The sequence below is a fragment of the Camelus dromedarius genome, chromosome X (genome assembly GCF_036321535.1).
Source record: "Camelus dromedarius isolate mCamDro1 chromosome X, mCamDro1.pat, whole genome shotgun sequence".
In the NCBI taxonomy this organism is placed as follows: domain Eukaryota; kingdom Metazoa; phylum Chordata; class Mammalia; order Artiodactyla; family Camelidae; genus Camelus; species Camelus dromedarius.
This window is the reverse complement of record NC_087472.1, coordinates 83,130,997-83,157,808: the sequence shown is the minus strand read 5'-3', so window position 1 is coordinate 83,157,808 and position 26,812 is coordinate 83,130,997. Positions and strand designations below refer to the sequence as shown.

General features: G+C 37.6%; 1 protein-coding gene across 3 annotated transcripts in view; it reads right to left on the bottom strand.

Annotated features, from left to right (window-relative positions):
• MED14 (mediator complex subunit 14) overlaps nucleotides 1-22,035 on the bottom strand; it is a 60,404-nt gene extending 38,369 nt beyond the window's left edge. The window contains exons 1-11 of one of the 3 annotated variants that reach the window (XM_064483275.1): nucleotides 21,924-22,035; nucleotides 16,783-16,809; nucleotides 14,366-14,471; nucleotides 9,063-9,236; nucleotides 8,276-8,405; nucleotides 7,677-7,805; nucleotides 7,249-7,356; nucleotides 6,586-6,718; nucleotides 5,665-5,815; nucleotides 5,043-5,154; nucleotides 1,214-1,339 (exon numbers count right to left, since the gene is read on the bottom strand). In XM_064483275.1, the coding sequence (XP_064339345.1) occupies nucleotides 1,214-1,339; nucleotides 5,043-5,154; nucleotides 5,665-5,815; nucleotides 6,586-6,718; nucleotides 7,249-7,356; nucleotides 7,677-7,805; nucleotides 8,276-8,405; nucleotides 9,063-9,236 (1,063 nt within the window). In that variant the 5' untranslated portion in view covers nucleotides 14,366-14,471; nucleotides 16,783-16,809; nucleotides 21,924-22,035. Of the gene's footprint in view, nucleotides 1-1,213; nucleotides 1,340-5,042; nucleotides 5,155-5,664; nucleotides 5,816-6,585; nucleotides 6,719-7,248; nucleotides 7,357-7,676; nucleotides 7,806-8,275; nucleotides 8,406-9,062; nucleotides 9,237-14,365; nucleotides 14,472-16,782; nucleotides 16,810-21,106; nucleotides 21,466-21,923 lie in introns of those variants that run through there. The other 2 variants (XM_064483274.1, XM_031445459.2) reach the window with 2 other exon arrangements.
• Between the last annotated feature and the right edge of the window lie 4,777 nt (nucleotides 22,036-26,812).

The window sequence follows — 26,812 nt, the reverse complement described above, 5'->3', positions numbered from 1 at the left end:
GTTACTAATGTGAGTTTACTATCACTAATGTTTAGAGGTGGAGACTCTGGGAGATAATCAGGTTTAGATGAGGTTATGAGGGTGGGGCCCTCATAAAAGATTAGTGCCCTTACAAAGAAGAGACACCAGAGAGCTTGCTCTCTTCCTATCATATGAGGACACAGCAAGAAGGCTGATGACTCTCCAAGCCAGGAAGAAAGCCCTCACCATAACCCAACCATGCTGGCAACCTGATCTCAGACTTCCAACCTCTAGAACTGTGAGAAAATAAATTTGTTGTTTAAGCCACCCACTCTGGTTCTTTGTTATGGCAGCCTGAGCTAAGACAAGCATACGTTCCCCTAAAAACAATGACTGCCAACAGGTAACTATTTATTGCTTCTTCTCTCGTTTTTACACGTTTAGATTTTTTACTTATGAGTATGTATCATGTTAATCATCAAGAAAGCAGTCAAATAAGAAGTTCTGAAGAACAATTGCCTAATGTGCCACTTATCACTTAGCCATCATAAATGTGATGTGATTCAAAGTAATGAGGCCACTTTTCCATGAGCAGTTCATAGAAAAATCTATCTTTATAGCTATAAAACATAGCCAGAAAGTCTTTTATTTTCATCTATACAGCTTAATATTAATTTCAAATGGCAAATGTGCAAATATATTCAGGAACACTGTTCCATTAGCAATACAAAAACATTGAGTTCCTAGTATTTCATCATTTCAGAGCACCAACTTGGTAACAGAACATGTGAGAAGTCAAACTTCAATTTCTACTATGTGTAAGCCAGAAAAAGAAAATTCTTTCCCCCAAGATTTTGCACCCCAAGTCATCTGAGATGTTTATACTGTCATAAATTTGTTTTTCAGCCATGAATGACATTAGAATCCCTTGTCATCTCCATGTCACCCAGCTATTAACAGTATATATTTAATCTAAAAAAAAGATCAGCCAACAACATTATTACTTTCACATAGTAATAGACAACACGAATGTACTTCATATTGCAAAGTTTAATTTCTGGTACAAGAGAATCTAAAGTAGAGTTAAAATGGGACCCAAGGAACAGACATCAGCCAGAGTCATTCCTTCCATATCTACTTTCTACATATGGTTTATACCACCCCGCCCAATACTTCAGGGTAAAAAATATTTATTCTGCTTTTGTTAAAAATATTTTTCCTTACACTGTGATTATATCATTTAGTAACTTACCAAGTCCATAAAGCATCAACTGGAACATTCCAGAATGCAAATCTACAAAAATGTGTAGACACTCTGAATTACCACAGGGCTCCAAGATGGGAACAACAAGAGCTGGAAGTGCAGTCTCTATGAAAGCTGAACAGTTAAGAGTTATGTTACATTTCTATCTGAATATTTTTCCCAAAAATCATATATAGATTTCTCAGTGAGTAGAAACAAATCAAATACTGAATGATCCGGAATGCTGGAGGAAAAACTTAATTTTGCTAAACTGGAATAGTACTATTATGTCAATTAGTAGCTCAAAATGACAAATGTAATCTACCAGGTGACTTGAAACAAACATACCCATCTCAAATACTACAGCAAAAAACAAAACAAAACAAAACAAAAAAAACCCCAAGATTCCCTTAAAAAAAGGTTAAAATAACTACTGAAAATTTAATCTCATCAGCTGAGCTGAGGTCTACTTTTACTGTCACTAAGTAGCTATTAATAAGCTAATTTTAATGATTTTTTTTTGATATAATGGAAAGAAAATTAGTTGTTTGGTAAATAGAGTAAATTTCACTTATGGTCTAAATATTTTTAATGCCATTCTTCATAAAGAGAGGTTTTCTGGCAATTAGGGTCTGTGTAGTTTTAAACTATTTGAGAACTTACTGAACATTACTGATTATATAGGAAAAAATATTTCAAGTTATTTATGTACTTCACTTTCAAGTCAAGATGAAATAAGAACAGAGGCCACTACTAAACACAAATTCCCAAAGCTGCCAATATATTCGTTCCAGAGTTTCACAGTATTTCCACCAGGCCCAATTAATTTTCCCCTTAATCCCACAAGCTGGCATAAGAAAGCCCAGTAAAGGAGCAAAGCATTGAGAGCACACCATATGCCGATCAGACTGAGGGGTGGTAAAGGGGTCTGCTCTTTGGGCTACCACATTCCTCTAAAGCTACAGCACAGAAGAAAGGCAGGCAGTGTGCAGAGTGGTAATGTAGGCCCAGCCTTTCACCAGGTGTGACTTTTCTGTGCTAATTTGCTACACAAGCACAATGACATCTTCTTGTCCATGTCTTGGGTCCTTAGGAAGAAGCAGTGACAAGCTTGTAAAGGTGCTTTAAAAAGTAAAGTGCTCAATAATGTACATTATCTGTATTCCTCTATGAACCAAAGAAACAAACCAAAACCTCTTGTTATGATTTGCAATAATTAAAATGGGTGACGTTACTGCTGGTACTGTCTATACAAACAAATTAATAACGTAAGAAGATTGCAGGAAGTATATTTAATCAGATGAAAACGAACTGCTTTCAAGTATATCAAATACATATTTGCATACAAATGTTTAACATGTAGGTCCAGCAGAACTTTCACCTAAAACAAACAAAAATACAGAACAAAAGGGCACAAATAGGAATTTCTTTTACAATATTTTATCATTCAGGCCAGTGTGACAAATCAGTTCAAAACATGTTTTGCTGAATTTATTATGTTAATAAAAAGTGCTTACAGATTTGAAGCAAGGGTTGCTGACTTTTAAAACATATTTGTACTGTTTTAATCCCTAATGGGATAGGAATGTATTCTTTAAAGCAAAACTAATTTTAAAGTGTAGCAATAGAGTAAAACTAATTCTGACAACTGGGATAACAATCATAATTTCAATCTAATTAACAAAACTGAATGTTTTTGAAAAGATAGAGCATCAAAAAAGAACATAGAGAAGACAGTTCAAAAGATAGGAAATACTTTGATGAGTATCTCTGAACATATTTTATGGCCACCAATGTCCACATTTTTCTTTACAGAAAATAAAATACATAAGGACCTAAGCATTTAAAGGCAAGAGGTTTTAATGAAGTGCATCCAGAATGAGGAACTTGTGAAGGGAGAATTAAAGGCCATGCAAGATGACCGGGCTGCACACTCCTTTTTTTGCAGCAGCAGGAATATATACACATCTCCTCTTTTATTTCTCCCTATCTGTTTACTGAGGACAAGCTGAGAAATGGACCAACAGACAGTAATAAAAAGTGGGAAGACTGAACAGAAGCAACTAAGCCCAATTAGGAATGGCTGTACATGGTTCACAGCTTCCAAACTGACCTCAAGACCCCAAATCCGGCATGGACAGCACAACACGAGGGAGAGCACGAGGGCTTCCTAGAGTCAGGCAATGCTACGAAGGGGCCACAGGGCAAGTTACCTTTAGTGCCTTGCACTGCCTTTTTTGAACTTCTCTCCAAGAGTCCTGCCTCCTCTCCCGAGACATTCCCATTCCCATCTCGCACCTTCAAGAAACCACACACTGCCCTCCGGGCTGTCCAAAACCTGCTGTGTGCTGTCTGTGTGCACTCCCCTAGCCCTCCCTTGGAATGTGCCATTCTCCCAGCTATGCATTTCCCTGGCTTATTCCAGTGAGGAGTTGGAATAAATGCCAGCTGATTAAGGGTGGTTACACTAAGGGATTCCCAGAACAGGCCCTGGTCCCAGCAAAGGAACTGACGAAAGCATGTCTTCCCCTCACAAAAGGGATCAAGGAAGACTACATGAAGACTATAAATGCATGAACATGAATTTAAAAAAACAGTTAAAGCATATGTCCTAAAAATGGTGGGTCAGCAGACCCTTTACCATAGCAGCTCTCATTTCCAGAACTGTTCTGATTAAAGCAGGACCAAGGGGCCCAACTCCACATTCAAGAACCTACCTCTCCTTCAAATCATAGTCTCCGAAGCACATTTCTCTAACACCGAGATCTCCCAGGGCTTGAAAACCACTACTGCAGCACACTCCCACTAGAGTTAGGGGTCAAGGAAGAGCCTGGACTAACATCCTCAAACTACACATGAGGAGAATAGGGCCCAAAGCATGTAAGTGACTTGTTCAAAAGCACAAGAGCAGCTGAACCCAGATCTTCTGGCTACTCAGCCAGTGACATCTCTACAAAATGCTCCTGAACAAAAATCTTTGCAACTTACGCAAACAGCACACAGAACTATTCCTATGTAAACACATGATTAAAGTCCATTTTTCAAAGCAATTTAAATATCCCGCAAGCAATCATACTGACTTTTTAAACTTACTAAGCCTTGTTTACAGATACTAAATTAAACCAGAGCCTAGCAAAAGATCACAAACTCCAATTTTCTATAATCCCAATGAAGTTTTAGAATTTTAACATATATTAAGACAAAAAATACTATGGGCCCAAAGTAATCAAGGCCAAAAACAGCTGGGGTAGGGATATAGTAAATATGTTCATTATGATACTCATTAAACTACATTCCGAGATTGAAAGTGCTTATTTTCTAAATGACAGAACGTCCCCTAAAGCTCTGAATAGACTAGGTAATTAGAAGATTTTTCACTGTGTGTACATCTGTATTTCTTATTTTGAACCCAGTTAATGTAGTAACAATTCAAAAAAATTTTTTAAAAGACATGGGATACATTTTGCTCCAAAGAGGACTATTTTATAAATATATTATAAATATTTGTAAAGCTGCCTTAACCTTAGAAGAAAAACTAAAAGATGTTCATATTAAAACGTGAAAAATATTTTCCATTTCAATAGGAAAAAAAGTTTTAAGAGAGTTGATATACATACATTTTAAAAATAAGGTCAAGCTAAAATAAAAAAGAAGAAAGTAAGGGGAAAATTAAGACAAGGTTGGTGGCTCACAGATTAAAATGCAGAAATGCCCAGCCTCTACAACAAAATCAGTACGTCAGAAAAAAAGTCATGTTAAGAAAGATGCTTCATAAAATAAAAGTAGATACCAATTTGAACAAAAGAAAGATAGAAATGCTAAATTTAAAAGAACTTACAGTTTTCATTGGCATTGAAGCCTCTAAGAATGGCCTTCAGTTCCTGGAGCTTCTGATGAGCTCGTGCATGGACGCTGTCAATCAGGAGTTTTTCTATTGACAAATGATCAATCTGCATAAACAAGAACAGAATTGTATGTGCAATTTAAACACATCTATTTTAAAAGCCTGAGAATAGATTATTATGCTCTAAGATATTTCCTTTTAGAATCACACTGATTAAGTGTTAACCAGTAAAAGAAAGCAAACTTAAAAGTTAAAAAAAAATAAACTTAAATGGTACTGATGGCTTAAAGACTACAAGTTAACATTCTGGCAGGTATAGATCTGATCTCTGATCAGTTATCGTACCGTTTAAATGCCAGATCTTAAAAAAATAAAATAGTGATCTGATCTAAATTACAAAAGTTGAAAGAACACTTTAAAAATTATACATTATAATATTAGATGTTAAAAAAGCAACAAATGCAAAAGCATAACATTCATTTAAAACAAGTTTCATAAAGAGTTTCTAGGAACAATTAGGTATTAAAGAATTCATGCTAAAAGTTGAAGTATAAATGGTAAGTTACATTATCTTCATTTAATCAAAGCAGTATTAAAATGTACTGACATCTTTTACCTTCATGGCTCTTTCTACTAATTTGGAATCAGAAACTGGCAAAGGAGGATCATGAAAAATCTGCAAAGGCTTGGAGACATCATTCTCATCAATTTTAATCGTAACTTTGTGAAAAGAGGCTATCCCTGTTTTTCTCCCAAGAACCTGTTGACTAAAGAGAAAAAAGAAATGTTAAGAATTATTTTCAACACAGTCTGTTAACTTCGGGAATAAAAGAGAGACAGGCCATTGTGCACCTTATCCAGAGACTAGAACATGGCAGGCCCTCACTGTTTGTTGAGGGACTATTAATATTGAAAAGACAGCTATTCTGTAACCCAAAACAATATGATTTACTACATTAAAAAAAAAACCACAGACACAGAATTAAAAAATAAAACACATGCACACCCACAAAAAACACCCAGAACAAAACAACCTGTCTTTAAATGGTGTCTATTCACCTCTGATTCCTTTACAGAAAATGGGAGTCAAGCAAAGTTCAACAGAGGGGGAAGAGAGGATTTTAAAACAACCTGATATTGATTTTCCCCAAAAACCTCCCCCAAAAGTTTTTAAAAGGTGCAATTCTAAATATAACACTGTGATAAGCAAAGATTTTTGAAAAAATGATACCCAACAATCTAAAGTAATGGTCTTTTAGCAATCTGGTACGAACCCAGAGTAATCTAATCTTTTAAGAATAGTAAGTTCTAGTACAAATAGATGTTTACATACTTAAAGCATGCCATGTTCTAAGAATGGTGTCAATTATGAATGTCCTATGTGGTTTATATACCATGGGACCTTACCATACAAAATCATGTTGTTAAGGGGTGCACAGCTACTGGTACATAGTGAATCAAATGTATGAGAGAAAAAGAGAAACAAAAAGAGTATTTACAGTCATAGCATGATTCCACCATCATCAGCTTTACTTACTTCCAAACTGAGAGGGAGAGGCACTTTCCTGCATGATACCTTTCCACCTGTACAAGGTCTCCCCACCGCTCTCGGATTAACATTAGAGTTTGGGAATGTAGCACTTCTAACTGAAGTGACAAGCAGAAAGAATCTGATGGATCTCGTTAAGCAAATCTAATATAATGTATTACTACAACAGCCAATGAAGTATAAGCAAACTTCATTTGACAAAAGTTCTAATCCACAAAAGTTTGCTATTTCTCCAATGACGTATGAAAAGTGTTGCAATTTGTGATATCATTTTAGAAAAATCTTTTATATTTATCTTTGAACCAATATAAACAAAACATAAGGTCCAGGTTGCCCCTTAATTCATCACAGTTTAGAGAATATGGATAGACCAAATAGAACTATTTTTTGTCTCCAAAAAGTACTATTTCTAACTCATCATTTAAAAATTTTACATGCAAAGTCAATAGTAAAATTTAAAACTTGGTTTATTATAGACATATCCCTATTCTTTACACTGGCCAGTTCCCTGGCCCCATTTCTTCCCAAAAAGGGGGAGGGGGAGATTTTAGGCTGCTATAGTTCAGGACTAGGGGCAAATGGAAACGTGCATATGTGTTGTGGGGGAGACAAATTCCTTACAAACACAGGGCTCAAATTTCAGAAGGATACGCAAGCAGTTGTACATGTCCTGGAGAGGTTTCTCATCAGCAAAGAGCCTAGACTGCACCAGTTGATGGATAAAGTTGATCTGCATACTATGAACCAAGGCTCGCCCATCTTCCATTGGCAGGAGAAAAGAAGGTAGTTAATCAGAAAAGTGTACAGATCATGTCACAGACCGACTAAGGAAGCGTATACTAACTAAAGGTGAGTTAAAAAAAAAAACTGAAATTATCTATGAAAACTAGAAAATATTACACTAGAGAAACACTGAAACTTTTGTGGTCAGTAGATAGTTATGATTACCACAAAATCTCCTTCAAATTATACGATAAACTGCTAAACACACTTATTATTCTGCAAGAATGTTTCAACAATATAAAAACACCAAGCATTTAAGTCAATACTTATAATTTAAATCAGTATTTATGATTTACCTCCTGTTTCCTTATCCTCAACTAGAATTTCTAGCTTGAGAAGACGCCATGGAACATCAGGGTCATCTCCCATCACAGTCAAGGTGGCTTCAAATTCTCCCTCAACTCGAAACTTCACCCGGCCATTTGCTTTTAGAAGAAGGAGAAGAAGAGGTCTACTTTGCTAGAAAGTAATCAGCTTCCTGCTAACCTAGAACTTTCAGTCTTGCTCATAAGAAATTTTAAATAGATTGAAGATTCTTTCATAGACATTCAAACAATTCAGTGGTTCCTATATAAACAGCAGCCAGCTTCCAGGTCATCAAGAAACCAAAGGCAACTCTTCTAACATCTTCTAACATCAATATTTTCTTGAGGCTCAACTCTAGGACCTAGTCTCTCCTTGAGCTTCAAGTGATCGCACCCACTCCCCAGCTTCAAATACCAGCACTGTATTTCCAGGTACTAAAGGGAAATGATATGGCACAAGTTACAGATTCAAACACCAACCAAAATTGTAGGTCAAGACTTCATAAGAATATTTTACAAAATAAAACCCAAAAAGGCATTTTAAAAATATTCTGACAAGTCAACTCTTAAAAAAAATTTCAGTTACATACCAACTGTAAGATTTGCTAACTGAGGAGGAAGATCTGTGGTTACAAGCCGATGTCTAAGAATCTGGTTCAGCTGGTGAAGTGTAGCTTGTTTCTCAATTTTGGTGATTGGGTCTGGAGGAATAATTTTATCCTACAAAAAAATTTGAGTAATTTAAAAATTATGTACAGAGACATAATTTTTACCTGCACCTGTCTTAACACAATATTTTCTTACTTTACCCAAGAGAATCTCAATGCTCATTTCTGCAGTCTACATCCAGTAATAGTGACTATTACTATCATGCATTTGAGTGCCGATGATTCCAGCAGTCACCCAGCTAAAATGGCAATGCAACATGATCTTCACGCTCCATTTATGAAACTAACTTTAACGTCACTAGATGACTTCCACCACTTCATAGAAGTATAAAATACAATAGCACCAAGTCAGTGAACAACTACCACCACAACAAATTTTAAAAAGCACTTCTAGAAAGCAACTAGCGTGCTGTATTTTCACATATGAAATAGATGGAAGTTACATCTGCACATCTGTCCACCCTCTCCTAAATAAATAACTCATTTTGATTGCTGCTCACATTTTGGCTCCAATTTATTTCAAAAAGCTCTCAAATTTTAACTACAAAGAAAAAAAGCAAACTACATGAAATATTTATTTTAAAAACACAAAACAGGTGAGGTGTTTTTGTGTTTTGCTTATTAGCTACTTATTAATATGGTAGAATCCAATGCCAAAGCCTTCAACTTTGGGGGGGGAGGGGACAGGTTGGGGAAGGAATGCACTTACCCTAATGCAGGTTGGCAGACGTGGGTAAGACCCAGTAGTCAGTACATCAATAGCATATGGGATGGCAAAACTAGGCAGGCGTGCATGGACTAGAGCATCTCTAGCTAACGAGGCCAGGCGATCAGCAGTGTCCACAAACAGGATGGCTTGCTGATCTAAGAAGCTTGAGATCATCTTTAAGGCAAAGGGTAAATGTGTTAAGCTTCCTTGCAAACTAGCTGCTTTTCACTTTACAAATACCTTTTGATTCCAAAGTAAACTTTGAGGAGAATTAGTATAGGTTTTCCCTATTTCAAAATATTTCATCAAAAAATTTCCTAGTAATTTGAGGAAAGAAGAAATATTTTAAAAACCAGTAATTTTATATCAATCAAAAAGTTTCCCAATTCATTTCTCCATCCTTAACATTACACATACATATAGTAAGTTAGGAAAAATAAATAGAATAAAATGTTTTTTACTCTTACAGACTTCTAGAGTTGAGTTGGCTGGTAATAAAATAGATAGAAAAGCATAGACTGCCTTGGTTTCTATTTTAATTCTGCAATTTACTAGCCCTATAACCTTGGGCAAGTTAGTTAATCCCTCTGTGCCTCAGTTTTTTTCAATATAAAATGGAGGTGATTTCCACTCTCTTATAAGGTTGTTCTGAGAATTGAAAGTTTATGCGTATGAAACCTTTAGAACAGTGCCCAGAACATAAAAAACACTCAGTAAACATTGTTTGTTAGGAGATCTAGGCCAACTTCATGCCCGGTACAGAAATCCTTTCCATCCCTTCTCTACTCAATACATTTCACAAGTGCACCTGAACTACTAGAGCTCATCATGGAGCTGAAAATTTTTCTCTGAAACTTTTATCCCCTACTTCTACTCTGGGACAATATTTAAAGTCTCTCATGTCCTTCAAACAGGGGAATTCTATCTTCAAGTTGAACATTCCAAGTCACTTACACCAGCCATCCCATCTCCAAATTCTTGACTCACCATCCCTGCTCCACTGCCTGGAAATGCTTGTTTATCAGTGATCAACTTAAAATGTGGTATCCAGAAGTAATACCAAATCGTGCACACACAATGCCCTACATTTTCTCAGTATTTCCACACTCATTTTATTATCTGATTTTCACAACTCTAGGAAACAGACAAAAACCAGATAATTACTACCACCTCAGAGATGAGAAAACTGAGGCTGAGATTAAGACACTTGCCCAAAGACAGTCAATAATCAGAGAAGGTGGAACCAAAAAATGGTTTTTTTCTAACTTTTCAGTTAGACCAGAATAGCCCAGTAGAAAAGCTACCTTCTATGACTAGTAAAATGGAGTGCTATCAACACTAACTTCTTAATAGCAGCCATGACACTACTAACACATAACAAGCTTGAAGTCAGCTAAAAGACCTTGATCTTTTGTGCATGAATTTCTATCAAGCAAGGTCCCCTTTCCCATCCTGAACCTAAAGCAAGACTGTAATCTGTCTGATTTTCACATATTTAAAACCATTTTGAATCCTGTTTCTCTCAACTTCTGTACTGGTTTTTACTCAGATTTAGGTCATCTGAAGTCTCCCTTCACTCAGGACACTGTAAAAATGCTTATTAGACCAAAGCCAAGGCCAAAGAATACTAAAAATTTCCCTCCAGGAAGAGATGCATCAACCCTAGTGTGGTGCTACAGTTTATCCAGCCCACATTGCTCCACCTTAAATGTGGGTAATTAATGAAATTCTAAACTACCTTGTTCAACTCAAAATACACTAGCTCCAGCTGTATTTGCTTGACTTAGAAATCAAATAAATAAAGATACAAATTAAGTTCTGAGTTACTTATTACTGAATCCATGTAAGTCCCTAATGATCATGTTTTTCCTTTTTAAAGCACTCACATAACAGCAGCTATTAATATGATTAATAATAATCTCCTTTAAAATTTAACTAAGCACCAAATAGACACTTCTCTAAGGAAAATACACAAATGGTCAAAGTCCATGAAAAGATGTTCATTAGTCATCAGAGAAATGCAAATAAAAAGCACAGTGAGGTACCACGTCACACCTACTAGGATGGCTAGAATCAAAATGTCAGACAGTAACAAGTGTCAGCACAGAGAAATTGGAACTCTTACACTGCTGATGGGAATGTAAAATGGTACAGCCATTCTGGAAAACAGCCTGGCAGGTCCTCAAATGATTAAATATAGAGTTACCATGTGACCCAGCCATTCCACTCCTAGATATAAACCCAAGAGGAATGCAAACATATGCCCAGAGAGAAACTTGTACATGAATGTTTATAGCAACAGTATTCAAAATAGCCCAAATCTGGAAACAACCTAAAAGTTCATTAACTGATAAATGGATAAATAAAATATGTAGATCCATACAATTCAGCTATAAAAATCAAGTACTGATATATGGCACAACATGGATGACCCTTTAAAACATTATGCTAAATAAAAGGAGCGAATCACAAAAGACATATTATGACTCCATTTATATGAAATGTTCAGAATAGGCATATCTATAGAGACAGCAAGGTTGCTCAGGGCTGGGGGGATACCTGGTGTGACAGCAAAAGGGTAAAGGCTTTCTTTTTAAGGTGATGAAAATGGTCTAAAATTGACTATGGTAATGGTTGCACATATCTGTGAATATACGAAAAACCACTGAATTGTACACTTTAAATGAGTAGATTGTATGGGGTGCGAATTACATCCCAAAGTTGCTTTTAAGAAAGCTCTAGGAGAGACATTTTTTCTTTTTCTTAGATAAAACATTATTCAGACTGTTTTATCATTAGTCAGAGTTCTATAAATCATGTATTTATACACTCAGCTAAACACATAATATGCCTGGCATGGCTAAAGAACATTATCTATTAAGAACCTCTAATGAGACTAGTTAAATAATCATTAGGTTGAGAATATAAGTGTCAAAATGTGAATAATCCTCTAATTCTCCAGCTGTTGGACTTTATTCCCGACAAAAACACATTTGTTCTACATTCACAAAACAAAAATACCAAAACTTTCTATAAGTTCAACATGAGACTTTATTCAGAGTGTGACTTACTGGAATAGCCAGTTCAAAAAACTAATAGAAGAATACTATGCTATGAATTAATGAAAGAGGAATACAATATGGCTCAATATCAAAACCAAGAGTTTTGGATTTTGCTTGATATATTTTGTCAAAGTACATACAGTTCAGGGGTATCAAACAGGTAATTTAAATACGCATGGTATAATTAGGGATTTAACACCAGATCTGAAAAATTGAACACTTTGATTTTACACATTTCAGTAATACCTAACCCTTCACTGAAAGTTTGAATATCTTTAAGAAAAGATTACCCCAAAGTAACTAATTATTGAAAAGAAACCTTAGGCTTTTCAAAAACATAATACCATACTTCTTCATTTCAGCCCAAATAGATTCATTAGACTTGGTATCCAAATTTCCAAAACAATGAAGTGAATTTTAAACTTTCTGGCAAATAAGCTTGGAATAGGCTTCCTTATTAATATTTCTAACAAAAATTATCCTCTGAATGATGCTTTACAGTGTACAAAAGACTTTCTGTCTATAAACTTCAATTTCCCAATCATATCAACAGACAACAGATAAATAAAAGGACTTATTCCCCCCCAGAGAAAACTCAATATATGGTACAAAATATCCTCCCCCTTTGATCAGTGTTATATAGAAGGATGATACCAGCTTACTCCTAGAGACAAAAGATCTGTGGCTAGAAATGTATCTTCTTTTAACTTGCAAAAAAATTATTAGTCTAGAATTTTAAATTCTCAACTTCTTCATAAGCTCTTTTTTCTTTTCACTTTAGCAATTTTCATATAAGCTTTATGTCCAATGATAAGGAAACCTAGTGAAACTGAGAATAGTAAATGCTACTTTTGGACTAAAATTGCAAAGATATTAGAAACTCATGTGCGGAAATGCAACTGTGTTGTAGATTTCTTTCTAAAGTGAAATTTTACCAAATATGCAAACTTCAATAGATTTGCAAATATAAAACTACTATAAAAATATTTTCAACTTAGCTTGTCAAGGTGCAAAAAATAAATTTATTATGGTACCTCTCTATACTGGGTAGCTGCTAATTTTAATTTATCCAGGAAGCCTAATAAAATTCATAAATGACTTAAATGTAATTTAACCAATGTAAGTTGTTTTTGTGCTTTTACCTATAAAGACTGATAAAACTTTTAAATATCATTACATAATTGAATGAAAAAAAAATTTGAACATCAATGTCAAGCTTATTTAGAGCATCTACCCACTTTCCCCCACTTTGCAAATATAATCGACAGTAGCTAGAAGCCTACTTGGCCTTATAGAGCTGGGCCTGGAGAACTGACCTCAGTTGAAGTGGATAAATGCTCTCATTATTTTAGAATTTTACTCATTTTATTAGAATTACTCTACCCCTTCCAATATGAACTCCATCCTCATTAGAAGTGACTGACCTCATCAGAAGTAAAACAGGAGGGAGTAATTTTGTGTCTTATCTGTTAACAACACACCATCCTCCCCAAGTTATGAACTCAAGGGGTAACACAAGATCTCTACTGATGTTTTTCCTCCTTAACCCTTCTTTAACATAGCTTAAAACTTTGGAGGGGGCGTATTTTAGCATCTGTGGTATATTTCACTACAGGTCACTCCTTTAAATTCAAAAGAATGACTCAACAGTCAAGACTATGAGCTTCTAAATGAGGGCAGGGACTATGCCTTATTCAAGTCTCCACACACCATACCCTATGCCATATGCTCAATAAAGGTTTGGAGAATGAATAGATAAATAAATAAAGGGACAGATAAATGCTATCACCAGCTTTGTGGCCTTGAAGAAGCCATTTAACTTCTAGGAACCTTATTTCCTCGTCTGTAAAATAAGAGAAGAATCCTGACTCTGCCATTTTGAAAAGGTTGTCAAGAATTAACAGGCAAAATTTAAGGGAGTACTTTGCAAACTCTAAGGAACCATACACATGGAAGCTGACCATTTTCCCCCTTTAGGTCCAGTCTCATATTTAATGTCTTCTACTGTAATGATGTCTCCAGATATGGCCTCTCTTTTTTTCTGACCAGGTATCCATAAACAAATGCTAATTTTCTATAGATATATACTATACATTACCATACAGAAATGCGATTACTCACATAAGTAACATCTCTCAAAACATATCAGCAGATGTAAGTTAAAGCTAAAATTAAAAACCATGCCTATTAAAAGTTAACATTCCAAAAGTTATTTTATATAAAATAAAAAATTTCACTCACCGCACATTTTTCCACTTTGCCAGCATTATTAGCCCATTTTACTAAAGCTAATAATCGAACAAAGAGTTGGCGTGTCCGGCTAGCAAACTGTACTATTTCTATTTTCCTTTAAAATAAAACAAAACAACTCTTAATGAACCAACATATTTGAAAGAATATTTCACAATTTATTTCATCTGAGCTAAAATATGAATCAATCTTTGCTTATAACCATTACAATGAAATGAACCACTTAAAATATGAATTACTGTCTGTCACATTTTGTATACCATCTGCATATGCTTTATTTTCTACCTCAGAGTAATAAATCCAATAGAATGCTTAAGCAACAAACTGCATTTTAAAATTAATTTTATATTGCAATAAAAGTTGTTTACTAAAGTATACTAAATTCACAAATATAAACTTACTATACAGAAGTTAACTGGGTTACAAAGGGGACCAAATTATGGTTTGAAATTGAAATTATGAATTATGAATGAGTAACCTTTTTGGTAAGAGAAAGGAAGTGAAACAGCTCTTTACCAAAGCTTGAAACTGTATTATTTCTACAAAAACAAGGGCCCATTTCCCATCTTGCAAGAGCATAATTTAAAAAACTTAATAAAGGGCTTAACTATGCAACTCCTTACCAAACTAATTTCAATGAGAAACTTAGATATTAAATTATCCAAACAAAGTTAAAGAAAGTAAGTTGAGTACTGAAAATAAAAGCTAGAAGGTCTATCCACATCTATTTTTATGCTATACCCAGTACAATGCTTTCCTCCCAATACTCATCAGTATTTTTATCATCTCCTCATAAAGCCTTAAGAGCTTTATAAAAAGCTTTATGTTGTCAATCAGTGTGTTAGCTAGACCTCTCGACTTCATGTCAGCTACACAACCGATAATCATACCTTTTATGGTTTACCTTAAGACACTAAAAAAAATATTCCACAGGCCAGGACTGATGACAGGCCCTAGCAAGACATCAACCTCCCTCCAAGTGGACTCTGACATATTGATCTTAGTACCGCTAGATCCAACCCACATCTCTGCATCTCACCAATAGCAACACCATGATGCAATGCACCAAAATGAACATTTTTGCTGAAGCAAAATCCTGACTGAAGACTACAAAATCTAGCTTCTACTGAGAGCATACGTAGCCCATAAACATCCCGAAAGCCTTCCTTAAGATTCAGCCGGCAATATGCTTATTGGTAGTATAGAGAGAAGAATCAAAGACACAGATACAACTATGATTCTTTGCCAGTGCCTGTGAAGGATCCTTAGAGATAAAACAAGCAGAGAGCATCACAGGTAAGACTGGGACGCAGCAGAAATGTTAAATGTACACTAAGATCTGGTAGTCGCCTCAGTGCTAAGAGCCTCGGTGCTGTCATTCTAACTCAGCAACAGCTTATGGAGGATGTCAGGCCTCTTCTCCTCTCCCAGAGCAAACATATTTGTATATTATTAATTCAGTCTGCCAGATGAGCTCGTCTACTGGAAAGGAGATGTCCCCCTTTGGAAACTATTTTAACATGTTTTTTTCTTGATACCACACTGTCTCAAGTGATAGGCAGCATGAATTGGTTTCCCAAGGTACAGTTTCCCTTCTTACCCCAGAGTGGACAGAGCAAATCCTGATTTTCATTTCCTTCCTTTAAAAGGGACCAGCCAAACCATAACACAGCTATGCTTCAATCATCTCTTTCACCTCTATCTTTTCAATCTATGTCTAATTCTAACAGAAAGGTCATGGGGGTGGGGGTGGGGTGGAGCTTAGTCACTAATAAATGCTAAAATCCACCCTAGTGACTTGGTATTTTAAAAAAAATCAAACAAGGAGCATAAATAGTGCTAAACATAAAGTCATGTGGCCTATATTTAGCCACAATTTAAATCTCCATCACCTGACTTCTTTGAAATCTTAATTGATCTTATTCCACTGGCCTATGGAAATACACTAGTGTTTAGTTATGTCTTATGCCCCAAACTCCAACTGAATCAAAATTCTCCCATCTATAGAACAGCAATAACAGTAGGCAAATGTCCATTCTCCAAAGATATCTAATAGTATCATCGTAGCAAATGGAAAATTAGTAGCCAGGTTTCTAAAGTCAGTCTCTTCCTCAGCTTTCTCCATTAAGTTCTGTATCTTCTACATCTTCCTAACCTCCTCAGGCACTTGACCTGGCTAGTGATTCAATAAAGATTTCTAGAACAGAAGGTCAAGAGCTGGTCTCATACCAAGAATCGTCAAGGATGAGGAAATTATACTTCCCAGGGCTCCTTAAACAAATGGGCTTACGTTTCCTATCCACAGCCCTATCACCCATACCTACACATACCTCATCCCACACTCTCACACACAGACAGCCAGAGATGTATCAAAACAGACACAGACTTAAGGTTTTTTTCATACTCACCTTTCCACATCAGATTTCCTTGGCAGTCTAAGAAGAAAAAAAAAGAAATTGACTAAATATATGCATACCTTCATCAAAATATAATGTTCTTTGACTCTATTAAATACCTCAGTATTTCAGAAAAACGAATAAACTACAGGTTTGTGTGGCTCCCTACTCTATTTTTTTGAGTTTCCAACAATACAGCTACAAAGGAAAAACTAACAAAGGAACATCACTCTCCATTCAAAGTGCTTCAAAAGATATTGCATGAACCTCAAACACTTAAAAAGCCTTATATTAGCACACTATATCATAGAGAGTCAGAGAAAATATTCTTTTAAGACCAAAATGGTCACGGATGCAAGGTACTACCTAGTCGCCAGCCTCCCTGTATTCCATGGAACCTTGCTTCCAAGCACTAATCCCTCCATGTTTTGTTATGGAAGCTAAACACACAAAAGGGCAGCATGAGCCAAGGGCTGTACAGTAATCATGATGTCGCCTGGTAGATGTAAATGATTACTTTTAAAAAGCTCCAGGAAGGTTTTGATGGCTCTTTTTTGCTAGTTCTCCAGAACTAGCCAGCAACCAGTGTCACGGTTTTCCTTGATAAACTACATCATTTAACGCTCTTGCATCCATCCATGCTTAGAAAGGTCCTGATCTGCTTTAAGCCTGAACTCTAAAGCCTCTCCTACATCTAATCAATTCTTGAAGAATACACACTGAGTGCTTAGACCCTCTTCTCCCACCCACATGCCACAGGTGCAGAAAAACTAAAACCACCTCCAGAGATTCAAGGTACAAGGAGAGGAAACTGTTAAAATGAGCTCTGGCTTATTGTTACCTACAATTCTTAGAGTAGACAGTGGGATGGAAGCTCAGGTTATGATCCAAGTGATAAAAGAAACTAGGTAGGGGCTGCAAGGGCCAGCGGATCAGAGAATGAAGCAGCAATTAAGGCCGCCTTATAAGACTGCAAGTACAAGCAGCTACTGGCAAGTTCCTACACATATGAAAGATCCAGAAAACACTCCTTGAGAAGCCACAACCCTTGTCCCCAAGGGAAGGAGAGAATGAGAACCACGGATACTTGTGTGTATGTGAGAGAAAGAGAGAAACTGAAGAACAGAGCCTTTGGGAGGGGGATCACTGTTTCAGCTGTTACCCACTGTCCCAGAGACCCTAAGAGGATCATCTCTTGTCAAAGGCTGTATCATTTCAGGGATAAAGGATAGGCTTTGCTGCCTGCATCCCTTTCCCCTCAATTCCTCCTAATCTATTTAAAATTCCTTTATGGATGACAAAGTCACCACTTGGGGCAAAAGCCCTAAAGTGCAAATCTTTGGAAGAAGTAAGTCCAGAACCCTTACTTACACCAAAGTGTGATAAGACAAGTTTACATGACTGAGATCCTGGCATTTTCTGATTGTAATTAAAAGAAGTTTTTAAAGAGTAAAATCTAAGTCTCTAAGAAGTTATGGCAGAATGTAAAGTCTAAGATGACAGCATGCGTGGTGGGGGGTAGGGTGGGGGCAGGGGGAGAAGGAAGTGAACAGGCAGAAGGAAAAAAATAGAAATCTGGGGCCAAAAACAAATAACCTAAAATCATCAACGGTGCCCTTTTTACTTTAAACAGTCCACAGACAAGCATCAAATGTGGCAGAAATAAGACTCAAAGTATACCGTGAACACTGGTTTTACATTAATACATTAAGCGGGACAGTTTCTACCTGGAACAAGGAAAAATACATGAATTAGGAACTTCCAAGGTAAATTCCCAAACCAATTTTGGTTACCATAAATCAAAAGAGAAAAGTTATTTTACATACCTATGTATCCAGAGCAACAGTGAATTTTCCCCTTACGTTCTCCATGGTCTACAATGACAATTGTCCTGACTATGTGCCAGTTATTGTTCTAAGCCCCAGAGAAAGCAGCAAACAACTCAGAATTTCTGTTCTCACAGAGCTTCCAGAGGGGAGGAGACTGACAATAAACTAAGGATGTTTGGCAGTGGTTAAGTGTTATAGAGAAAACCAAAGCAGTGAGTAAGAATGATAGGTTGAAGGGGCAGAGTACTTCTCATGGGTAATTACAAAAAAAAGTCTTTCTGATAAATTACACCTGAACAAAGATCTAAAGGAAATGTGAAAGCAAACCACACAGATTTCTAGAGGAAGAGCAAAGGCTCTAAGTTAGAGTGTGCCTGACCCTGTCAAGAAACATCCATAAAAGTAGCGTGGCTGAAACAGAATATGCAAGGAGGAGAATATGAGAAATGAAGTTAAAAGGGGTAAGGGAGAGAAGACACGTAATGTAGGACATTAAAGGTAGACCACAGTCTTGGTTTGCTCAAGATAGTCCCTGGTTATGCCTGTTGTTCCAACATTGTTATTAATAACATCACCTTTCATGCTCAGAAGTGTCCTGATTTGGACCACAAATTTTATGGTCACTCTCTATATAGGTGACTATAAAAAGTTTTTACTCTAAGTAGGATGAGGAACCAATGGAGAGTTGGGAGCAAAAAAGTTTTTAAAAGATCATCCTGGCTATTTTATGGAGGAAAATCTATAGACAGGCAAGGGTAGCAGTTGAGGTACCAGTTAGCCAACCACTGCAGTAACATAGACAAAGGGTTAGTACTTGATGGAAATGTTGAAAATCGGTCAGATCCTGAAGTCAGAGATGACAAGACTGGCTCATGTACTGAGTGTGGGACTGGAAGAAAAAGAAGCCAAGAATTACTTCAAAAGTTCTGGCCTAGGCATTGACAGGAAGAATGGAGACACTATTTAGTGAGACAGGAGAGTTTTGGGGGGGGGGGGGTTGAATGGAATCAGGAGTTTGGTTCTGGACTGGGGCCACTGAAATGCCCATTAGATACTTAGATGTAGGCATCTGGACATTGAGTCTGGAGTTCAGAGGAGAGGTCTGGGCTGGAGAATCATCATATAAAGGGTGAGGGCTAAAACTACATACTTATTTCTACAGCAATAAAATAAATGTTCCTCTCGTCATAACTAAGCACTAAAACAGAACAACACAATATAATTCAAAGAATTTCTATGGAAATGCTCTATGGAAAAATAAATCACACAAATTACACAACCACTGATAGTAGCAATTTTCAACATTTTTCCATAGCTATCCATAGGACAGGTGACCTTCACATACATGAAATTTTCTCATGCATACTTTTAAATTCTTATGAAATCCAACAGTAAATGGTGCGGAGAAGTATATTACCACAATAAACCCTAATCATGACAGCTATTTAAGTTTCTCATAAGACAGGGGTAAGCTTCTTTCTGTCCCATTCAATAAAGTACAGTACATCAAAATTCTGAGAATGATGTTTTACAGGAATAAGTGGAATCTAATATAATTCTTTTAGTCATCCGCAAACAAATATTTTAAAAGTCTCTGGCAACAAATTACTGTTGACACTTCACAGCCTAATACCTACATACTAGTGTATTTCAAATGAAAACACTGATCTGCAGTCTAGCAATAGATAAAAGATAAAAAACCAATCTAGATGAAAACTAGTAATTCTTACTTTTTCTGAAGCTGAATATAAAAATTTAAAACAGTAATTAGAGTATATATACCCCTAAATTTTATAGCGCCTTTTCTTACATACCCCAAATCATTACAGTGTATTCTGAGCCTTCTGAAGGGATTAACACCCTAATCATGTCCCAAGGCATTCCACTGGCAACTTGGTGATTTATAAACTCCCTTCATATCCCAAGAGACAGTAACAGTAGGCCAGTTACAAAAAACCTTTACTTACACTAAATGCGTTAACACTTCCGTCTCAAACGTTCCAGAAAAACACACAAACTTGGAATCCAAACATTTTTAATTATTTTATACACATCTCCTGAGCTCATACTTTGTCAGAAGCAATTACAGACTACATTTAAAATGTACTGTAAAAGGCTGTAAAACAATTTTCCATTTTTAGAATTTTTTTAAGGTCTAATAGTATATATTCCTAAACCCTAGTCTTCAGCTCTGAGCTAAAAAGCTTCCAGCCAAGAAACCAATAGGGTTCAACTGGCAAATCGAGCAAAAATCCCAAAGTTGGGCTTTTCAGGGAAGTCTAACATGCATAATTAACAAGCCTCGGTTGTTTCACCTCCAGAAAGACCCCAAATGCAAAGCTTCTCCTCCACCCCCGCCGAGCACCAAGAGTTCAGATATTCTAGACGAAGCAGCCCAGCGGAGAGGAGAAAGCAGCAGCCTCTTGGGGAGAAGGAGGTGCAAACCTCTCAGCCAGTTGGGCGGGAAGCGGGGGCTGGGGAGCAGGCATGGATTTCGCGGCACTTACAGGTCCGTCAGCACCATGAGCTCCGAGTAGGCCCGGTGCAGCAGAAATTCGATGAGGGTGCTCAGCCGGTAGCCAGGGCTAGCCGCGGCCGCAGCGGCCGCCGCCACGGCGGCTCCCGGAGGAGGAGGCGCCGGGGCTGACGCGGGGCCACCGCTGCCCCCGCCGCCGCCTCCGGGCGGGACCAGCTGGTGGTTCTCCAGCTGCACTGGGGCCATGGTGGCGCAGGGCCGGGCTTGGCGCAGCGGCACCAAATGCGGCCCTCGAGCCTCCCTCCCGGGCGCTCGGTCACCGCGCCGAAGTGGGCGCGGGCGGAGTCGCCGCCGCCTACAGCCGGGCCGCCTCTGAACAGGAAGCCGTGCGCCGGCGGCGGAGGCCCGCCCCCATGTAGCGACTAGCCCGCCGGCCCCAGGGACGGGAGGGAGGGGCGGGGGGAGGTGGGGAGGGCGGGGAAGAGGAGCGGCAGCCGCAGAGAAGCTGCGCCTCCGCAACCGGTCAGAGGCCGCTCCGCCAGGCAGCCGCAGCGTCCATGTTGACGGCCCAAAGCGGAAGTCGTTAGGCAGAACGGAAGGGGAACCAAAGGGGTACTTCCGACAGCAACTGCTGCCTTTTCTCCCGGCTGTTGGGCGCCAGGACGCTGGGGGGCGCGTGGGAGTGAGGCGGGGTCGGCGCGCGGGCAGGAAAAGCGGAAGCGGGGGCCGCGCGCCACCGGAAGTGGGTGTGAGGGCGGAGCCGGCGTCCTCACCGTGAACGTCAGCAGTTGCCCCGCCCTTGCCCTCGCCGCCCTTGCCCTCGCCTCCCTCCGGGGTTTAAAAAGCACCAATTTGCGCTGAGGTGTCGATCCGCGCTCTTCTGGTGGGTGCAACTTGGCCGAGGAGGCCTCTCCATCCCAGACAGATGTTCGTGATTTGTGGTTCTGGAATCACGAAGAAATTGTTGCGGCTGCGCGCTTGTGACGTCTCGCCTCCCACAGTCTGCCCATGCGCCTTTCGTGGGACAGAAGACGTTTCCGTCGTTTTTTTTTTTTTTTTTAAACTGTGGGAAAAGATGGGAGAAAGTATAATTGGCGGGTAGGAGCAGGGCCACTGGCAGAATAACTTCACTTTAATGGGCTTGGATATATGCTGAGCTCATTACCGACCCCCCCCCCCCAATCCCGTGAGTTCTACCACAGAACAGCCCTTAAATCCTTTATCGCTGATCTCACTTGGTTCTTGTCCCTGATCTTGAAGTAGTCGCCCTGTCTTCCAAGGACTTTCAGTTCATCTTCTAAGCCCTACCACCACTTCCCCCTCAAAATCCACGTTTAATATTTTGCTTCTTGCTTAAAGCGGTGATTCTCAACCTTGCATGCACGTTGGAATCATGGTGCCGGGGGTGGTGGGATGACGTGGGTGGCTTTGAAAAATACTTACGCTACCCACATAGATTAGGCTCTAATTGGTCTGGGCGTCAGGATTTTTAAAAGCTTCCTAGGTGATTCTAACGTGCAACTGTTTAAAAGCGTCAATTGCTGCGACCCTTTGCAAACATCTCTTTGCAGGTTCCTATTTGTAACTTACGCGCAAGAGATGCACTTCCTGTTCCCTAAGGTTAAAATACTCTCATTCATGTCCACTTGTGTAATTCTTAGTCATTCTTGAAGACCATTCATCTGTCTTCTAAAGGTGTAACCTTTGGAGTGTAATTAGTCACTTGTTCCCTCTTTTGTGATCCTAAAGCACATTTACACACACAATACCATCATAGTACTCTTCAAAAGGCATTAGGATTACTTGTACCCCCAACAGGTACAGTTACAGGAGGGCAGATAACCTTCCCTAAGATTCATCCCTATGCTGCTACCTCAGGTAACAAACACTTTCTTTTTTAAGTTAGCTAGAATCGTACCATTTCTTTTGCAATTGTTTTGATTTGTTTTATAGAAGGTTCTTCTTTCTTTTTGAAAACTACTGACTTCAGTTAAGCCCTGGTGGTCACATACACACAAAAGATAGGTGGTTGTACAAGACGGTCCTTAAGGTCTTTTCTGACACAGACTGAATTCAATGTGATGTTGATAAGATTTTAATTATGCCTTATTGCATATATTAAACACAGTTATACACCGTGTCTTTTGGAATTAATTATTTGGCAGTAAGGTTCTACCTAGAGTACAACCAACTTGCAAATAAAAGAAAAAAATAATGGGTGGATGAGGGTTGTTTTAGAAAAGAGAAATTTTCATCCACATCCATCAGGTTAGATTTTATTGAAATTTTTGTGAGTTTGAATAGATATCTTTAAAAATTAAAAAGTATTAGTTATTGAAAAGGATAGCCTAACAGAAAATAGGATTAAAATACAGGAATAGGACTGTAAGACGATGTGCTTGAATTGTTGAAGATCAGGGAGGTAATTTAAATGAAAGCTCCTGAAAGAGGCAATAGCCCCCTCCCAATCTATAGCCAACGGATAGTATAGCCAATAGGCAAATATAGGAACTGCTAATAGAAGAAATGAGTAAGGAAGGAGAGAAAATGTTAGTATGTTTGGCTGAGTTACTAAAGGAATGGCTCATATCCAAACCACTTTTGGAAATAGTGTAATTTGTCATTTTAACCTACCGTACAATGTTTGCCATTGCAGTACAAGTACCTAATTCTTTCATTCACACTTTTCTTAATTAATCTTTTTTTTGGCAGGGAGGAGGTAATTAGGTTTATTCATCTATTTATTTAATGGAGGTACTGGGGCTTGAACCCAGGACACCGAGCATGCTAAGTATACTCTCTACCACTGAGCTATGCTCTCCCTCATCGCACTTTTCAATTGTTCCTCTATTTGGTCATCACCAGATTCTATCACACCTCAGATAGTTTTAGAATTAGCAGCGTGATATTTCCTCAGCTCTTAAATCAACATAAACACTTCAGATCTTTCATGAATTCAATCTGATTTTAATAAAAGGAACAGATTGATTGCAAAACATAGAGAAAAAAGAATATTTCCTTTTAAGCCATTTTGGTGGAAAAAGGAAATTTTGATACATACAGGGGTGATTCTTGAACAACGGAAGTGTTAGGGGCACAGACCCTCTTCGCAGTCAAAAATCCATGTATAATTTATAGTTGGCCCTTTGTAACTGGAATTCCTCTGTATCTGTGGTTCCACGTGGCAGAGTCAATCAACCTCAAATTGTGTAGTACTGTAGTATTTATTGAAAAAAAATCCATGTATAAATGGACCCATGCAGTTCAAACCCATGTTGTTCAAGGGTCAACTGTAGTTTCATTTTGAAACATACAGCTGCCCCTCAGACCCAAAAGACTGGGAAAAGAATTGAAAAGTAATTTTTTCTTTCTTTTTAAAAAATAAGATATTACAATAAACCCCTCCAAAACAGAGAGCAAAAGCAGTAACTACATTCATTTAACAGATGCTCCATTTATAGTGAAGTTGAGGGAAGGAACTTGCAATACTGTGAGTTTGGTCTGACCAACCTAAAAGAAATGAGAACACTTTAATGGCTTTGCACATAGAAGAAAACCCAAACTTCTCAATGTGGCCTCTAAAAGCCATCATTAACAGAGTGGCCCTTGCCTGCTTCTCCACCTCCATGTCCGGACACTCTTTCCTTTGCTCACATCACTGTAACCTCACTGGGTCTAGTACATGCCATTTCCTAAGGTGTTAGGGCTTGGCCACTGTTCCAGATACCTGAAACACCTGTTTCCCAGCTCTTCACATGGCTGGCTTCTCTTCCTTCCAGCATCAGCTTTAATAGGAAAATCCTCAGAGAGGCCCCCCCTGACTATATGCGATTAGGCAGGTACAAGGAAGTTCATTGCAGCATTGTTTGTAGAAGCAAAACAAAACGAAACACCTTAACTGTCTCTCAGTAGGAGAGTTTATAAGTAAATTACCTAACTCTTCAACTGAATGAATTAGATCTACATGAATACATCTTAAAAACAATATGGAATGAAAACAAGCAATCTTTTTTTTTTTATACCAGTCCTATTTTTAAAGCACACAAAATACTCTGTAATTTAATATATTGCAGACAAAGTGAAAATGTAAATAAGGATGATAGACAACACCTTCAGGATAGTTGTTAACTTTTTTAGGGAGGGGTCAGGGATGAGGTGATGCTTTATTGGTTATTAGCTATTAGTTATATCAAATGAGTTTTTCAAAGAACAACCGGGAGGAAATGTGACAATATTAATGTATGTTTTAAATCTGGGGATAGAGATATGATTGTTACTATATTTTGTACTTTTCAGTAGTTTTGAAATATTTTGTAATTTATAGAAGTTTCACATGTTTCTATTAGTATTACTTACACAAGCTACCGGAACAAACACACTCCAAAATCTCAGTGACTTAACACAATATTTCTTGTGCTCACAAAGTTCAGTAAATATGTACCTGATGGAGAGGTTCTTCTCTAAGTAAAAGAGAGATACAGGCTGTTTTCATCTTGGGAAGCCATCGTTCTAACCCAGAGATTTTTTTTTAAAATGTCCATCCACATTCCATTAGCCAGAATTAGTCACATGGCTTATTTAAAGGCCAGGAAGCTGGGAAGTACAGTCTTCCTGTGTGCCTAGGAAAAAAATGAAATGGTTTGGTGAACAAATAATATTGTCATTACCACAATATTAAGGTAGTCTTCTTTTTTTTTCTTAGAGCACAGCCTCTGAAATCAGATCACTTAGATTAAAATCCTAGTTCAACCACTGACGCTCTGAATGCTCTCTAGGAAGTTACTTTATTTCTCTGGGTTTTTCGGTTTCCTCATCTGTAATAATAGTATTTACCTCAGAGGATGATTGTGAAGAATAAATAATTTTTTTAATTGAAGTATAGTTGATTTCCAATGTTTCAGATGCGTAGCAAAATGATTCAGTTATACATATATATTCTTTTCAGATTCTTTTCCATTATAGTTTATTTCAAGATATCGAACTTAGTTCCCTATGCTATACAATAGATCCTTGTTTATTTTATATATAGTAGTGTGTGTATGTTAATCCCAAATTTCAAATTTATTCTTAATAACATTTGCAAAGGGCTTAAAACAGTGCGTGACCTATAAATATTGACTATAATCATCATTATCATCACCTAGGAGCAATAATGCTTGTATTTGTTTTTTCACCTAATAATCTATGAACTTTCTGTCTTCTCTTGCCCTCATGTGGCTCTCTCTCTGATATCCCCCAGCACCTAGCAGAGTGCCTAGCTATCTGTCTTTAATCAGTGAATGGAACAGGTATATTCCTTCATCTATACATGGTAGTTTTATTTATATTGCATTAACTTATTGGGGATTAAGGTTAACTTACATATATTTACATGTGAAATGAAGTGTCTAGGATTTCTTTTGAAATAGTTCAGAAAAAAAGTTGGGGGAGGTAGATGAAATAAGAGTGCAGAATGTTGACAATTGTTAAAGTTGATGATGGACACATGGCAGATCATTATACTCTGTTCTTTCTCATCTTTTCTGTATGTGTGAGAATATACATGATAACAAAATTTGAAAATTGAGTCTGGGTCATCAACTAAAGGCCCAGGTTTTTTTAATAAATAGCAGTTAATATAGATCTACTCAATCTTTCAGATTTTAAAAACATTTTTGTAATTTATAGAGTGTTTAAAACATTAAGAAAACAAAACTACAAGGAAACTTGAACTAGAACTCCTTATGAAAGAGATGAA